Genomic DNA, 19,764 nt, shown 5'->3' on the forward strand with positions numbered 1-19,764 from the left:
CATATGTATATAATCAAATAACATTATAAATAATATTGTAAGACAGGGCAAATACCGTAATATGGGACCGAAAAAAAAACATCGGGGTTCTACTGTAGTTCAAATCTATTATGAGATTGTTATATATATATATATGTTGTCTATGAAATAATACTCTATTTTCGTATGTACAGTAGACTCCGAGATACGACATCAAAAATTTATAACAAAATACAGTGCAGTATATAATACACAGGTGTATAATCAAATAACATTATAAATAACACCGTAAGGTGGGGACAAATACCGTAACTAGGAGCTGGAAAACATCGAATTCCACATCGTACCGTGAAAAAAAAAGTATTTTAGGGTCACCGTATCCCGGGGTTCTACTGTACAGGTATTTTTGTTTTTAATTCAGAGTTTTACTCGAGAAAAATGGTGGATTCCTCGTATTAAAATAAGAATAGAATGCGAAGCTTGAGTTCACTTTCTGCAGTCTCGTTACTTCCGGTTAAATCATTTCATCGTTTAGTCCTCGCATTCAATGAGCAAAATTTCTGACTAAAAGGGAAAAATTATTTTGTTTTTTTTTGTAGTAAGAATCTATCTATTTAAACCATATCAAACCTTTCCGTTTTTTTTTTTTAACCGAAGAACTCAGTAATGTTGATAAATAAGTTACGCTTCAAGATCTTAATAATATAAATATTTATCCATGATGTTTGAATTGGTTTGGTTGCGTTGTAGAATATAATTGTTGTTTTAGTTTTTGGTTTTGTAGAACATGATTTCGAAAGGAGAAAAAAAAATCAATAACGTCAATGTTTAAAGCATTTCAGCTCAGGAAGCCGGTATCTCCTGACAGCCTGATCTGGTAGCAGAAGGGTAAATTATGGATAACAAACTCAATTAATTATTTGTTCGATATGAGTTAGCCAATAGCGATCGGTGATAAAGCACGTGTAGACCATAAATTTCAAAAAACGTACGGCACATAGTTACTTGTAATTATAATTATTAAATATATATATATATATATAATATCAGAATGTTGTAATAATAATGTATATTAATCAATAATCTATTATAAAAAGGGTAGTTATCTGTTTGCATGTATATACATATCTAAATACACATATACAACCGCCGTTCAGCCTGTAAATCCAGTTAAACGCCAAAAAAAACTACATAAAATTGCACACACACACACACACACACACACACACACACACACACACACACAAACACATTATTTTCTTGATTAATATTTCTTAGGATGAATAATATCTAAAATTTAAACATAGAAATTTATTCTTTTGGGACCAGATAAAAAAAAAAAAACTCCGAGTCAATTCTGCTTATTACGGTCCTGGATATGACTTTAAACTATGTCCGATGGTGAAGCCCCCAGCTTGCGGGCTTTGGGGAGTGTAGAGCCACCGTTTAATTGTCATTGCTCCCAGGTCCACTCTGATCCGGAGTTGTAGTACCTGTTAGGGTCCCAACTATGGGTTTTGTTTTTTTTTTTACATGGGGGTCACCACTTATCAAGGCCCGAAGGCCACTCAGGGATAAGGGTTATTGCGTGTACAGTAATCAATGAGATAGTATTGTAGTAATCCTTAGTATTGGCGGTTTTGATAAAGTGTCTTACTTAAGGGGGCGGTTTGTCAGGAGTTTGTTTATGTTGGACTTGAAGACGTCCAAGTTGTAGTCAGGTGGGAAACAGGCAAGCGGCAGAGAGTTAAATAGAAACCGACTTGAAACCCCCCCCCCCCACATATATTCTATTAAAATTATTTTCTTTAAAATCATTGGATTCGGCATTAAATAACCTGAAAAGGATGGATATGCCGTAAAACAAAAACAACCAACCAAACAACGAAACCTGACTATTACAGGGTTTTTTTTAAGTCAAACAATTACATGTTTCTATTTGTGTACAAACAAATCTCCAGTATTTTATAACGCAGTAATACTATACAAATATTTATTCTACAATCCACGCAACAAAACTGACAAAAATACAAAAAAAAGCAAAAAAATCAAAAGCAAAACATAAAACACACTAACATCACGCAAGTGCATAGAAGACTCGCTATTTACGTGCTTTGCGTGAACATGATAAAGATCTACTCTGGTTCTACAAGCTTGTGCAAGGGAATAGCAGAGGTTAAGGAATCGCGACGCAATATGAACGCGGGCAAAAAACAAAGCACGTACATATGAAATCATAAGAAGCTGCGAAGGCATTATGTGCACCTAGGGGCCTCGGGGTACATTGGTGCGAACGGAGTGATAATCGGTTATAAATTTTAGCGGTGCTATGTTGCGAAGAGCCGATCGTTGTTGTTGGTGTCGCCGCCGGAAAGTGAGACCCAGAAATGGGCAGTACGGGAGGGCCCGGTGATAAGCGACGGATGGTGCCCATGACGGGGAAGCGGGATGACGTGGGGGACGACAATGGCGACGAAGAAACGGGTGGGGCTGATAGCTTTTCACGCTGATCTATCTCGACGGAAGCGTATGCGGTGGTAGAGTCTTTAGCCAGGGTAGCGTGAAGCGAGGAATGGCAGTCGATGCTTGAGATGGCGTTATGGGGGTAACGAGATGTTGCAGTGGTTGTGGTGGCCGTGTACGATGATTTTGATGATGTCCAGTGATGTGAGGGGCTACCTGATCTAGTGGGTGAGCCAGAGTCGCTAGCATTCTTGTTATTTCCGGTCCGGCCCGGAAAAGTTGCGTGGAGCAGCCACGATGCATGGTGGCTCCCAGCGGCCCCTAGATTACCGCCAGTAAACCCACAGCACTCCACTTCGTCCGACTGACTAGAGGTCCGTAGGTTTATGTTATGCTTTCCGTAATGTTCCACCGTACCTCCCCCGCTGTCCATGTCTAGGTTAAGGCGCTTGTCTAAGTCGTTCATGAGTGATGTCTCCGCTGTGATGTCTCGACGAAGGTTTGAAGCCGTTTTGGGAAGGTGAAACTCTGTCCAGGCAAAGAATATAAAAAGAAAAAAATTGTAAAGGCAGACAAATCAAATCAATCAAGCAAGAAAACAATAAGGCTATAAAATATAACCGACAAGATTAGCTTTTTTTTTTACTAGATTGTCACCGAATATCAAGGCCCAAAGGCCAATCAAGGATAACGGTTAATGGGTGTTGGTAGAGTGTAAGTCAACGCCGTAATAGTCAGCAATGGTGAAATTTGTGTAGAATTTAATTATTAGACACAAGGTTAGTTGTGGGTTAATGAAAGTGTTTTTGTTAACGAAACTGGACTCGAACTTTGTACGCTCAAGTTTCTATTCAGTGTAGCTAACTACTTAGTCATAGTCACACCTCACAACAACGATAGTTATGATTGACAGCGTAGAGGTCAGTTTAAATCTCATAAAAATGAAGGTATCTAATTTGTCTTGTGGATGCCTTGGGAAAGGCAAAAGGTAGGGAAGTAAACCCCGACAAAAAATCAGTTTGGGGTCCCAATAGGCTGATGGTAAAACACTGAAACACCTTTCTGGCAATTCCTGCAGCTGCGCTGACTCCGATCGTATTGGCTTGTCTTTCAGTTAAACTTTGCTTGCAACACCGAGACGGCGACCCTGATAACTGGTCAAACCTATGTCTTCCTATCACTCGCCCAGGCCTGCATCCGGAAAACCAATTCCAGCTTCTAACTGTACAGCAGATTCTGCTTTGTACCAGATGATGCGGAACGCCATTGTCTCATTAGGCAGGAGGTTGCAATCGATTTGCAATTTTCAGCATGTAACAATGGAAATCCATTACGCTGAATTGCAGTTACTAGAATATTTGTAATCAAGTACATCATAAAATGTTTTTCACATGTCTGAACATCCTAAATACCAAATTTCAAGTTAGTACATCAAAGATTCGCAGTGTATATAGGTAGAAGTATGTCCTCACACACATTTTCACTTGTATATATATAAATATATATACTAGCAGGGCAACCTGATTTACCCAGTCGAAAAATATTTTTATTAATGCAATTCTTATTTATTATAAACAGAAATACCGTATGTATTAAGCGTAACCTTAACTTACTTTTTAAATAAATTTTAAAAAAGCGGAAAATAACTGAGACATGCATTCGAGTATTATGGGTTTTTTCTAAACAGTTCAATTCTTGTAAGTAAAAAAAAAACTTAAAATACTCGAGCGAACATCGAAACCAAAATCTTAAAACAGTGAGTATAGTATGATAACTATTAGGCCTACTTGACAGGATTTAAAAAAAAAGTTTCTTTAAAACATCGCAAAACAATTGACAAACTAATAAAAATCCGATGCTTCCCAATGACCATTTTTTTTTTTCAATTTTGACCCAATTTTTTACGGATGAAACCCACATGGCTGAATACCTTATATACAAAATTTAAAGTTTGTAAATAAAAATTCGTTTAGTATATAGACTGAAAAGTGATCATTCTCACTTTATATATATATATATATATATATATATATATATATATATATATATATATATATATAAGTGAACGTGTCTGTGTGTCTGTGTGTCTGTCTGTGTGTCTGTGTACATTTCCCTACGCAATAACTCTGTCAATTTTTAGTCTACAGACTTGAAATTTGATATACAGGGTACTGATATGTGGGGAAATCGATGTGATCGAATTTCGGCCAGAAATTTGGCTGTCAAGGGGTCAAAGTTCAACAATTTGACCTTTGCGAACTCTACCAAACTCCTCCGATAATTTTGGGTCTAAACACTTGACATTTTAGATATAGGTTCCTTGGACATGGATATAACTTAATAACTTGATTAGAGCCAAAAACAATAAATTATAAGGGGTCATAATAGGGGTAAATTTTTTTAAAAATTGTCCGTTTCTTTTTTTTTTTTTGCTCAGCATACACCTCCAAACACCCATGCTAGTATAATATAAAGGTAAACGTGTGTGTGTGTGTATGTGTGTGTCTAGTCACGAATAGGCTCCTATATGGTTGACTATTATAGAAAACTGATCACATATAATGATAGAAGATGTATCGAGACACAGGAATGGGTGTGCTTGATCTGGCATAATGATGATTCATTAAAATTGTGGTGTCTACATACGCGCCTCGTCCACAAAGTATGGAAATAAAAAATTTAAAAATTTAAAAATTAAAAAAAAAACGTTTACAAGTGTTTTTGATATAAATGTACGTAATAATACTTTAATAGGTATGTTGTAACTTAAATAGGTATGGCATAATAAAATTGTGGGGTCTGCGCTCGCACCTGGCCTCCATAAAATTGAAATAGGCACAGACTTTAATAAAGACTTTTCATATCTATCTGCGTAAGTATACTTTGATAAATATGGTTCAGTTTGAAGAAATATGGTATAATAAAATCATGAGGTGTTCTTTCGCGCCTGACCTCCATAGAATGGAAATATGCCACAAAGTTTAACAAGTTTTTTTTTATATAGATCCACAGAATATTGTGATAAGTGTTTCAGTGTGAACAAGTATAGTATAATAAATGATGGGGTTTATCTATTTTATTTTTACTTTCATCATATTTTGCTTTGGTTTTGATACCCCCATATTCGAAGCTACCTCTTTACAACCCTTCCTTTTCATAACCTATCAAACTTTCATAAATCAGAGTCCATTTCATGTAGATTGTCTTTGAACCTAGTCAACGAGGGATACTTTTGCTAGTATATATATATATATATATATATAATATATATATATATATATAACGGTTGTATCGATTGGTTTCCTAAATATAAATCCAATGATACTCGCGTAATTATTTAATAGTGCTCAATGCAGGACAGAGCCGGTATATAGTCGGTTTGTTATATAAACATTATTGGTTACATATGTGCATATATGTTTCAGTGGAGTCCCAATTCAAAGATAACACCTCATCAGACTAAAAAGTTGATTCTTTTTTGGCTGTTGTCCGTGAATTGAGATTCCACTGAAACATGTATGCACATATGTAACCAATAATGTTTGTATAATAAACAGACTATATATATATATATATATATATATATATATATATATATATATATATCTAATGCAGTATATATATATCATTATGTATAATAAACAGACTATAAATATATATATATAACTACTTCATGTACTCACATAAAATTAATATACGAAAGTATAGATTTATGCGTAAACTTTAAGTATTTACTTAAAAAGTGCTCAATACGTAGGTAGAGCTAGTTAGTAATTTATAAAATATACATGGCGATTAAGCTACACTGAATATTCAGCGTTTCATCCACTCTAGGATTCGTCAGGCTTATGCGCGAATTCTGTGGTTGTTTCTCGTTTTTGTATGGTCCTCTTCTGTTGAGGATTTTAGTTAGCCAATCAGCTTTCTAGTATCCACCACACCCCTTCCTATCAGCCAATGGGCATGCATTTTATCGAGCAAAGGATCTGTTTTAGAACTAGGTTAGTGGTTTAAAGCAGACCTTTTCCTCCCTTTTTATTTATTTATTTTTTTTTATTTATTTTATTTTTTTATTTATTTATTAAAAATTTTTTATTTATTATTTTTTATATATAAATATACATATGTGTGCATACATATATGCACATATATATACATATATATACATACATATATGTGTGATCGTTTATGTATATTCATGTTTATTTACTTTATTTATCTGTGTATTTTCTATTGTCTTTGTTAGTTTTAAATCTATTTTGTATCGCTATCCTAGAGTAAGTTTTATTTTGTGAACACAGTTATTTGCTATTTCTCTTCTACAGTTTAATAGATTTTGGGGTTCTTTAAAGTACAGGATAGCAAATTTTTCATGAAGGCATAATTTACATGGGTCGTCTAAATGTCTACACGTCGTAGCTTGTCTTATTATTTTCCATTTGACTACCGGTTAATGTCCGCTTTCTTTGAGTTCCCAGTATTTATTCGCTAGTGTTGCTTTTATACCATGTTTTTTTATTGTTCAATGTACTTTTGTGGTCATAGTATCAGGTTTTGTAATCTAAGGAAGTCATGCCTACGTAATATTTCTTGTTATTCGGGTTTTCTTTCGCAAATATTGTTGCTTGATAAACTACGCTTTTTGTTAGACATTTATTTTGAACTGGGCAAATGTATAAACGTACATTCATCTTTGTTTTCTATATTTTTAAACCAGGTGATTGCTTCGGTAGTATTTGCCTACTGGTTTAGTTCTAGGTCTTGTTTGATTACTCTAGAAAGTATAGTTTTGCTAATTCTACGTATTTCTGGTTTAGTTGGGTTTATCAGGCGGGTGCTGGGATTATTATTAAGGTCCCATTTGTGGTCTTAAGTTATATCGCTTGAAAAAACAACAATAACAAAATCTAAATTTATAAGCGATAAAAATAAACAGTATAATTAATCTTGGGATTATGGCCTAACGGTTAAGGCACCGGACTGTGGTAAACATGGTCTGGGGTTCGATCCCTAGAAACAGTTAAACTACGCTGATGAGAGGTAAAAACCTTGAAACACGCGTGTACGTAGATTACTGTTTTATAAATAAATATATATATATATATATATATATATATATATATATATATATATATATATATATATAACTTCAACAAACGTTAATATAGTGTATCTCCGTATAATTATGCATTTTCTAGTTTCCACTTTTCACGGCTACAAGTGGCTTCTTTATGTCTGATGATGCAATTGATAGTTTTTTTAAGAAAACAAATACCATATGTTTTTTTTAATTGTTTATTTTTTATGTGTTTATTTTTTAAGATTTTAGTGTTTTTTTTACATCAGAATCGCAATGTAAATTTTTTTGTATTATATATATATATATATATATATATATACATATACGTATAGTTATGAACATATATATGGAAATTAAGCTACACAGAATATTCCGCGTTTCATTCTCGTTAGAATTCGTCAGGCTTATTCACGAGAATAAAATGCGGAATATTCTTTGTTAATTAAAAAATGCATATATATATATATATATAGATATAGATATATACTACATACATACATACGTATATATATATATATATATGTATATATATATATATACATACACACCTCTGTGTGTATGTTTTTGTCCATGTGTTTGTGTGTGAATGTATCTGTGAGTGTTTTTGTGGGTTAGGGTTTCTTCACCTTTAAACCGAAGTCTTTCATTGCGTCTCCGGCACCACAGGAGGAATATGACGGCGGTGATGAGGATGACCACAATTCCAGTGCACAAGGGTAACATGACGTAGATTTTCTCGTAGAATTTTCCCTCCTTCCGATGGACGACGAACAACGGCAGGATCGTGCCTTTCAAAAAAAGTAAATATGGAAAAAAATGACACAACTCTAATGAAATGATGCACTGGTTATATAAGTAAAACGTTAGATACTTTATTAGAAAGTTTCAAATCCATTCTGCATAAAAAAGCGAATAAAAGGTCAAATTCTCCATGAGTTAATAGAGAAAGCAACTCTTTTACTAACGCATCATTTTTGTTGCAATTATATGTAGTCTTGCGACCTGTATGTTGGTTTATGATGAGGAGCTACGCTGCGATTCGTTTTGCCCAGAAAGATAATTCTAAATAGTTCCTGCAAAAGTAGCGTACAGAAATCTCTAACTAAATCGATGTATGGCGAATGTCCATTATTTTCAATAACTCAAAACACACACACACACACACACACACACACACACACACATATATATATATATATATATATAATATATATACATATATTCACAGTATATACACTCACACACACACATATATATATATCCACAGTCAAACAACCTCGCAGCTCACAGGCGCCATAACAACCAAAAAACCGGAAGTCCAAGACTTGAGTTTCGCCCTCATTTAGGCTCATCGGTTAGACAAATCCGAACTCGGGATTCGAAACCCCAGCCTCTTGCATGCGAGATGAGTACTCTACCACATGAGCAAAACCAAGAAGGTTTATTAACTAACGCAGATCAAGCAAACAGCATCGAAATCCGACTATGGAATGAACCTACTTCGTCTTCATCAAACCAGCTATAACCCAATATGATGTTTCACAAGTAGGAATTTTTATATATATTTTTTTGCATAGGCATCACCACTTATCAAGGTCAAGAGGCCACTCGAGGATAAGGGTTACAGAGTGTACAGTAGAAATTGGACAATATAGTAATTGTTGGTAATGGAAATTCGGTAAATTTGTTAACAAGTGGAACGGCTCATCAAGAGCTTGTTTACGTTAGACTTGAAGACAACCATATTTTAGTCAACGGGAAAGCAGGAAAATGGAAGGCAGTTCTACAGGCGTGCAGTTCTAAGAAAGAAGCTTTGTTCATGGAATCTACGTTTAAAGATAAAGAGTGGGTGGAATTATTGATAGTGTTTTCAGCTAGAAGAGTGTTTCTTGTGAAAGTTTGGCGAGGGGGGACCATAGACTGAAGCTTTCCATGAAAATAACGATACAGCACGGACAAACTCGCAACATCTCTTCTGTGAGATAGAGGATGCAGGGAAGAGAAAAGGACATCTCCTACGAGGCTACGAAGTCTATTTTGAACTTTGTCAAGGCAGGACAAGTCCTTTCTAGCAGCTCTTGCCTTTGTGTGGCAACAGTATTCCATCCTTGGACGTGCCTGGCTCTTATATATATATATATATATATATATATATATATATATATATATATATATATATATATATATATATATAGTAAAGCCATCAGTGAAGGCGTTCAACATTAATCTATCATCATGGGAGCAAACAGTTTCAGATTGAACAAAGTGGCGGGCTGTTCTTCTCAACAGGAGCTATGGATATTAAAGTCACAGAAATGCTGCTTCAGAGAAGCGCAGCATAGACAGAAAGAAGGATGCTCTGAAGCCCTCAACATCTTCTACCATTCACCTCTCTCACTGTAGTAGAACGTTTCAAGCAAAAATTGGGGTCATTAGCAATCTCCCCACTCACCGATAAAACCCTCTCCACCCTACTCTCCAGAATAAATCTCGTCGTTCCAAACATTATAAAAATTAATTAATTACAGAGAGCTCTGCCCTACTTTTTCGCATTTTGTATAAAATTGATAAAGGTAATAGGATCTCTGAAAATTATCTAATTGATAAAGGTAATATTATCTCTGTAAAATAAACAATAACACTAGTACAGATTTATTAAGCGAAAGGGTGAGCTACAATTATTTTGCAATTATTTTCGTATTTATATTCTACTAGCGGGGATACCCGGCGTTGCCCGGGTGTTTGGGGGTTAGTATGTAGGAGAGGGTGACCCTGTTTTAATATTATAAAAAAAAAAACACGATGTTAAGAAAATTGGAAAAACAAATACAAATCAAAACATCGAACAAACGTAAAAAAATGGGGGAAATATGTGCAAAAGAGGAAAAAAAGTTTAGGTAGAAGGCAGGCTTGAACCCGAAACATCGAGGATAAGGCGAAAAAAATGTCCGACACGTTACCCCTACGCCAAAGAGACATAAAACTGGGGACGGATAAAATAAAACCTTTTAAACACTTGCAGGTTGTTTTAAACTCACGCCAACGTTTTCTAGGTCAAACAGGACGTCATTGTCATTTAGCAGGACAAGAGAAAATGAAGTAACGATTTTTATCGGCACCCTCCCTGTACTAAACTGATGATTTAAGGGTGAATGAATTAATGTTTTTGGCCGATTCTTCGATATTTGTTGGACGAAGGCTGGACATTAAAAATGATCCCTATCTGGCGCAAATCCGTGACCAGTCTCGAAAGGTTTTGCGAGACATACAAACACACATAAATACATACAAACATACATACATCCCGACATACACACATTTTCGCTTTTATATATATAGATAATAATGACTAGCAACACAAACATGCGTATGAATACAAGAAGTAGAAATCGGGAAAGCGAAAGGAAGAGGAAAAACATGTATGACTTACTCCCGGAGTCTGTGAGAGTTCCAAATTTTAGAAAACTATCCGTTGATCCGGCCTCATTATGAGCTGTGATTTTCATGACGTACCACGTAGCTGGTCGCAAATCAAGGACAGTAAATGAAGTCTGAAAAACCAAAAGACAGATAGATGAAGATAATAATTATATATATATGCTAGGATTAAGCATTCAGGAAATTATTCTACGAGTATGTATATTTCAATTTCAGCACTGAGTTATTATCTCTAGCAGATTTACCCAGCGTGTTAACAGTGCTTTGACAACTCAGCCTACATTGATCGGGCCTCGTTCACCGTATGCAACTTGGTCGAATCTCCAAATATCTCTTGTATGAAAGGCAGGCCTTTGGATAGAGACCTTTTGACGGCCATATCTACAATACCGCATTATCATAAAGCGCATTATGGAGCCTGTGGATGTCAACACAGTAGGAGAGCTTGGAAGTCTATAAATTCAAATGGAGAAAAACAGTGACTAAATATCTCAAATCAAGAAAGGAAACGCTGACAGGTCGTCCAGAGAGGCAGGCTGGGCCATATATATATATATATATATATATATATATATATATATATATATATATATATATATATATATATATGTGTGTGTGTGTGTGTGTGTGTGTGTGTATGTGTATTTATATATATATACATATATATATATATGTGTATATATATTTATATATATATTTATATATGTATATCTGTTTATATTATAATATATATATATATGTGTGTATATATATGTGTATATATGTGTATATATATTTATATTATGAGATATATATATTTATATATATATATTTACATATATATACATATTTATTATATATATACATTTATATATGCATATTTATATACATATTTATTTATATATTTATATATATATTTATATATATATTTATATATTTATATATATATATTGATATATATATATATTTATATATATTTATATATATATTTATATATATATATATTTATATATATTTATAAATATATATATATATAAATATATATTAATATATATATATATATATTTATATATATATTTATATACTAATATATATTTATATACTAATATATATATGTATATATATATTTATATACTAATATATATATATTTATATATATATATTTGTGTAGATATATATTTATATATTAATATATTTATATATAAATATATAATTAAATATATATATATATTTATATATAAATATATAATTAAAAATTCAAATTAGAATTAAATTAAAAATTCATTTCACAAGAAGGAACAACAACAAAATCAATCATTCGTACGAACGTTTCGGAAAACAATGTTTTTAATGTGGTAGACATGAAACCACGGACAATAATTTTTACATATAGTATTTAAAAAAAACCCAAAGTTTTCTCATCAGCAAAAGTATTAGGAAGGGTTTTTTGCATATATGTAAAAGACACCATGAATAAATCTCGCATTAAAAGTAAGGCAGATGCATCTGGAAAAATTTAAAATAAAAGGTATGTATTTACTTGACTAGCAAATTAATATGGGTTAAGGATAGAAATAAAATAGAATAAAATTATAAATCTGAATTTGGTTTAAATACAATTTACATATATATATATATATATATATATATATATATATATATTAAAAGATATAATCATATATATATATATATATATATATATATATATACACATTATTAAATGCAACGGAGATATTTTGTTTCATGATTTTTTTTTTAATTTTTCGATTTTCCGTATAATCATTATTGTATCAACATCAAAAATATTAATAAAAGCGCTCGTGATAACAACGGTTATGAAACTTTTATTAATATTGTTGATTTTGACACAAAAATGATTATACGAAAAATCGAAAAATTAAAAAAAAAAAAAAAGAATCATAAAGCAAGTGTTTGCGTTGCATTTAATAATATTTGCTTGAATGAAAAAAAATGCTGCATAATTATACCAATATATATATATATATATATATATATATAATATATATATGTATAAGTATATATATATGCATATATATAAGTATATATATGTATATATGTATATATAAGTATATATATATGTATATATAAGTATATGTATATATATATGTATATATATAAGTATATATGTGTATATATACATGTATAAGTATATATATGTATGTATATATAAGTATATATATGCATGTATATAAGTATATATATGCATGTATATAAGTATATATATGTATATATATAATATATATATGTATATATATAAGCATATATATGTATATATAAGTATATATATATGTATATATAAGTATATGTGTATATATACGTATATATATGCATATATAAATATATATATATTTATATATAAGTATATATATGTGCATATACAAGGATATGTATGTATATATATGAGTATATATATATATATGTATGTATATATAAGCATATATATGTATATATAAGTATATATAAGTATATATATAAGTATATATATAAGTATATAAGTATATATATATATATATATATATATATATATATATGAGTATATATATATATAAGTATACAAGTATATATTGTTGGATTGTGTAGTGGACTTTCGGTCAGCGTTCAAGTTGTAGACAACTTGACAAAGACTAATATATGAGTATATATATTAGTATATATATGTATATATATATATATATATATATGTATATATGAGTATATATATATAAGTATATATAAGTATATATATATAAGTATAATTATATAAGTATATATAAGTATATATATAAGTATATATATAGGTATATATATAAGTATATATATATATATGTGTATATATATATATAATTATATATATAATATATATATATGTATATATATATAATTATATATATATAAGTATATATATAAGTATATATATAAGTATATATACGTATATATATATAAGAATATATATAAGCATATATATAAGTATATTATATATATATAAGTATATATATAAGCATATATATATAAGCATATATATAAGCATATATATATATATATATTTATATAAGCACATATATATATAAGCATATATATATATATCTATACATAGTCCCACGCAAAATATTGGATACATTAGATTTTTCTTCATAACTTTAATTATGGTTCAAGATTTTATCTAAAATTTACTATTCTAACTTATATTTGGGGTAGTAATTACAAAATTAATGTTTAGAAAGTTTATATTAAAGGAAAAATATAAATCAACTGACGCAAAAATATTGGATACATTGATTTAATATTTGGTTGATGAGCTTTTATTGCGTTCAACAAGTTCCAATCGCTTTCTATAGTTGCACACATGTTTTTTGCAAAGATGTGCACGTATTTTGCGCCATTCTTAACAGAACTGTTTTAGTTGTTGAATATTTTGTGGATTCCTCTTGAGAACATTGATCTTCAATATTTTCCATACATTTTCTATTGGTTTAAGGTTTTGATACTAACTGGGCCAAATAAGTACGTAAATTCCGTTATTTCTAAGCCATTCTTTGGTTAGTTTGGCAGTATGCTTGATATCATTGTCCTGCTGAAACACGAAATTCCTATTATGCCCCAACAAATCAGCAGATTTCTGGAGGTTTTTCTCCAAAATCTCCCTGTACATACGTCCATTCATTCTACCATTAGTGATTTCTAGTTCACCAGTACCTTTGGATGAAAAAGACCCCCATACTATAATCGAATCACCGCCAAACTTTACCGTAGGAATGGTATTCTTTTTATTATAGGCGGTGCCATTTTTACGCCATACATGTGTTGCTGTGTTTCTTTCAAAAATTTCGATTTTCTTTCCGTTTAATCAGATTACCTTATTCCAAAATCCTTGGGACTTTTCCCCATATGTTTTAACATAATTCAAACGTGACCTGACATATTTAAGCTTCAATAATGAAACTTTTCTTGGGAACCTTGATACAAAAGCTGCACGATTTAGAACTCTACTGATTCTATCCTTGCTCACATTAATCCCAACTTCTCTGAGGTCGGTTTGAATTTCCCCACGAGTAAGAAAAAAGGGTTGTTTTACCTTTCTGCTTACTCACCTTGATTTTTTTTCCGTTTAATTTCCTTGGCCGACCAGATCTTGGAAGATTTGCAATAGCTTCACCAGGGTTTTTAAACTTTCTAATAACGTTTCCAACTGTACTAAGTGGTAGATTACGTTCCCTTAATATCATTCGATACCTTTTTCTTTCTTTGTGCTTATCAATGATTTTTTGACGAACTCCTTAGTTTTAGAAAATTATTTTAATATAAAGCTCTCTGATTGGTCAGTGATAACTCGTTTGCATTATTGCAACACACTAAGCAAAAGTCATTTAAATTTATTTCAGAAAAAGATTTTTTTAAGTGTATCCAATACTTTTGCGTTTGTTAATTCATATTTTTCCTTAAATATAAACTTTAATTTTGTAATTACTACTCAAAATATAATTTAGAATAGTAATAGGAATATACTGACTAAATTTTAGGTAAAATCATTAACCCTAATTAAAGTTATGAAGAAAAATTAATGTATCCAATACTTTTGCGTGGCACTGTATATATAATTATTTCCACAACCAGACAACGTCGCAGCTCAAAAGAGCCATGATAGCTGACAAACCGGAAATCCAAGACTCGAGTTTAACCCTTATTTGAACTCATCAGTTAGACACATCCGAACTCGGGATATGAAACTCGAGCCTCTTGCATGCTAAACGAGCAAACGCGCCGTACACAAGAGAGTCTATTAACTAGCACAAATCAGCAAACCGCGGCGAAAACCGATAGTGGAATGTATCTACTTCGCTTCGAACTAGGGATGTGATCATCGCGATCAAGCTATAATCCAAGCCGATGTCTCAAAGTCGGAATCTTATACTCGCGAAGGATGTCATCACGATAGGCTTACCCAACGAGCAATAAGCAATAGAACCTTCAGACTGTGAGAAAATATATAATAATGTTCACAGCATGACAACGTCGCAGGTCACACGAACCACGGAAGCCAACAAATATATATATTTTTTTTTTTGCTCTCTTTTGACATTTTAACCGACGTTCTGACACTCGCTGGATTCGTAAGACGCTTCTCTGTAAGAATATGTGCTTTTTGAAACTTATAAGTTGATTTTAGTTGAGATTTGGATAGTTTTGTTTTGTAGGCGTATATAGGCGTGTACGGGCCATCCCTATATAGAGAGTGCTACCGCCTCTCTGATATATATATATATATATATATATATATATATATATATATATATATATATATATACATACATGGGGCAGAGGGAGAGAACTAAACAGAGAGAGATAGACGGGGGGGGTAGAATAAGGATCTCATTTGCTGAGAAACTACTCCGTAGATTTTTCTTAAAGAAATTCATATAAAATCTGCCTTCCTTACCATATTTCCATCGACATGGTTTGAAACTTCTACCCATTTGGTGTCTCCATACAGTCGATATCTGACAGTGTAAAACGTAATTGGACATCCGGCCGAACTCCATGCCGTCAGGTCAAGTTTTATGGACGTTGTATTGACTAATTGGACCAGCATATCTTGTGGTGGCATCAGCGGTGCTAAAACAACGAAAAAAAAAACCGTTTAATTTGGAATGAATCATTTAACCACAGAAATAGTGTTGTATTTTAGATAACATAATTAGACACACATATATTAATTGAAAAAAAAGTCAAGGACAGAACATGACTGCCTATTAGACACTATCATCTAATGCTCAAGGTCTTTCTATCCAGGCGATTGTCCAGACAACCTGGTATGGGAATACTTCTCTCTATAAGTAAACCCTGACCAAATATTCAAAATGAAATTGTATTCAAGGCCCAAAGAAGATCTCGTCCGTATTGCTAAGCCACACTGACTTTTACAAGGTGCACGTTCTCTAAATGAAGTTACCTCAACTGCCACACGAAGATGGATGTTCCACCAGACTAGATCCTGTCCTGATATCTAATAAGTAGGACTATGACAAGAGAATATTTTTATCATTGTTTTGACTGGAGTATATGTCTGACACAGTTAGACACAGTTAATCAATCGAGAACCACATCATATCATCTAAAAACATATAAGATATTAACTGATATATACTCGAGAGTCAAAATAACGAAAAGAATATTCTCTTGTCATACGCCTACTAATAAGACAAAGAGATTACGAGAAAGATATACGATAACATGTTTAAATGGTCAATTGGAGGGTGAAGAGAATTTTGTTCTCTACAAACTCAGTGTTTGAGAGGTAAAGGTAAGTGATATTTATGTATCTCATATGGAGATTAAGTGTAAGTTCCAGGAAGGGAACTACTTGGTTTTGAAACGTTGCTCGGGAACCAACACACGTTGTGCGCATTTTCAGTCGCAAAGGAAACCAAGACAAAGAATAGGAAATAACTCCAACTCGCTTGTTTTTTTGTAGCAACGGCATTTATTTTCTCATTCTCTATGTACCGCTGTGACATCCGTTAAGCAATCATCTTCTCGAGCGTCGTTCACGGTCGCATGTGATCTCGAACGTTATTCACGTCTCAGGTGATCCTTTTTCTCTTTTTTTTAATAGTATTTTTGTCTTTCCCGGTGACGTCATTTCTAAGAACTTAAAATGAAGTAAAGTGAAACAAAAAGGTTTTAATTAACTGCTAGAATCCATACTCAGTCCCTCTGAACAAGGGTTTGTCAGGGCAATCAAACACAAAGATGGTTGACCCTGCAAGTAAATCCTGATCAAATATTCAAAATAACATAGTATTTGAAATCCGAATAACATCTCTTTGGAAAGATTATATACTAACTCATACGAATAAAGGTGCCCATTCTCCAGTGATGTTACACCACAGAGCAGCAGTAAGCTGCATACTCCACCAGAAGAGAGAGAAGTGGATAACGTTCGAGATCACGTGCAAGTCGAGAAGGACGTTTAAGAAGGCGATCACGGAGGGATGCCACAGCGGTTAAGAGAAAATGTGAAAAAAAATGCTGTACCTCTACAAGGCCCCCATTCGCCCATGTATATAGTACTGTTGCCACGTTTTAACTGGTGCATCTGTTACTAGTCTCTCACTCTCGGACGGGGTTCAAAAGAGTCGCCAACCTGATAGGTCCTGAACTGTTATCTAAGCTTCAACCTCTGTCCCATCGACGAGATGTTGCGTCCCTCTGCCTGTTTTATAAGTATTCTAATGGTGAATGCCCCGACGATCTACAAGCCCTAGTACCCCATCAATGTAAATACCGTCGACGGACCCAACAAGCAGCTAAGTTCCACCCCTACACAGTAGCGATCCCTAATGTAAGAGAGCTCTTTATTCTAATGGTTTCTTCGCTAGAACTATTAGACTTTGGAATTCCATTCCGGGCTCCTGCTTCCCCAACTGACATGCAGATGTTCAAGTGTAATGTGAACAGACATCTTGCTGCTCAACTCCCTACATAGTATCCCTGCAAATTATGTCCCTGATAGTAGCTCTTACATCAAAATGACACTGTGCTTTGTTTGGGGTTAAAATGTAATAAAAAAATAAATAAATAAACAGATCAGGCTGTCTAAAGATATAAGCTTCCTGACTAAGAATACACTAAACAGTGATGGGTTTATTATTTTCCTTTCCCTATGCAAAATTCAATCATGTTCTACAAACTTATAAATAAAAACAACAATTTTCTTTGACAAAATGACCAGACCAAACACCACGAATACATATTGGGAGATATAAAACTTGAAGCAGAACACCTGTTCAAAAATTACTTGATTCGACATAAAATAACACAGAAAACATTGATAAGCCATGTAAAAAATAATAATAATAATAACCAGAAACACAACAAAAAAAAACAACCAGACCAGATTAAATCCGATCAGACAAAAAAGATCAAAAGCCATGCAAAAGATCAAAAGTCATGTAAAAAAAATTAAAAAAATAATAATAACCAAAAACACAAAAAAAAACCCCCAAAAAAAACAACCAGACAAGATTAATTCTTGTCCTGAAATCCGATCAGACAAAAAAGATCAACAGAAAGATGTAACATATTGAATTAAGCATTTAGAGAGAACATGTGAAGCATATATGGTTCCCCGTGAGTGCACAGTGAACGAGGCATAAAAAATGACTAAGTTCAGCATCTCACCCCTCACATTTAGCTTCCAAAGTCCTCAGGGGACATCAAATCCTGATGAAAATGAACACACCGTACAGTTTTAGGCCTTAACATATATAAATTTGAGTCCTGCACCATGACAAAAAAAGAAATGACTAAGTCCATCATTTGCCCCCCCACACCCACACACGCTATTTAGTCCCAAAAGTCTCCAAGGCCTTAACATATTTAAATTTGAGTTCAGCACTATGCAAAACTGCTAAATAGATAAACACAGAAAATTTTGGACAAATATTGTAAAGTAGTCCCACAATGGAGTGTTTTTATTAGCCATAAAAAGAGCCCCTGGGGCACAACCAAGAGTTATCGTGAGGTATAGACAAACAAAATTATATAGAAATCAGTTAGTTACAATTTTTCAGAAAGTTTTATAAAAAAAAACCGAGGCATCAATTTTTTTAATAAGCACAAAAGTGTCAATTTTAGTCATTTTAATCCGAAAGGCACACCTAGGGGGGTGCAACAGAAGTTTTCCGGGAAAATCCGTTCTCGTACTTTTTTTTACTCATATGATGTTTAATATTTGTGCAAAATTAAAAAAACAAAAATCCAAGACGGAATTATTGAGAAAAGTGCGGACAGACGAACGGGAGAGAGGACGAATAGACGAACTGAAA

The 19,764-nt window shown here is 32.7% G+C and overlaps 1 protein-coding gene across 6 annotated transcripts in view; it reads right to left on the minus strand.

Annotated features, from left to right (window-relative positions):
* Positions 1–19,764, minus strand: part of LOC145248920 (cell adhesion molecule Dscam1-like) — a 401,357-nt gene that overhangs the window by 40,105 nt on the left and 341,488 nt on the right. For 4 of the 6 annotated variants that reach the window (XR_013863428.1, XM_080110706.1, XM_080110704.1 and 1 more), the window contains exons 30-33: positions 16,374–16,549; positions 10,953–11,073; positions 8,149–8,310; positions 2,206–2,970 (exon numbers count right to left, since the gene is read on the minus strand). Coding sequence is in view for 5 of the 6 variants with exons in the window: in XM_080110706.1 (XP_079966832.1) it covers positions 2,206–2,970; positions 8,149–8,310; positions 10,953–11,073; positions 16,374–16,549 (1,224 nt within the window). In the remaining variant the exon portion in view is untranslated. The remainder of the gene's footprint in view (positions 1–2,205; positions 2,971–8,148; positions 8,311–10,952; positions 11,074–16,373; positions 16,550–19,764) is intronic. The other 2 variants (XM_080110708.1, XM_080110707.1) reach the window with 2 other exon arrangements.

This window comes from Euprymna scolopes, chromosome 27, assembly GCF_053919585.1.
Source record: "Euprymna scolopes isolate OS-2025 chromosome 27, ASM5391958v1, whole genome shotgun sequence".
Classification (NCBI taxonomy): Eukaryota; Metazoa; Mollusca; class Cephalopoda; order Sepiida; family Sepiolidae; genus Euprymna; species Euprymna scolopes.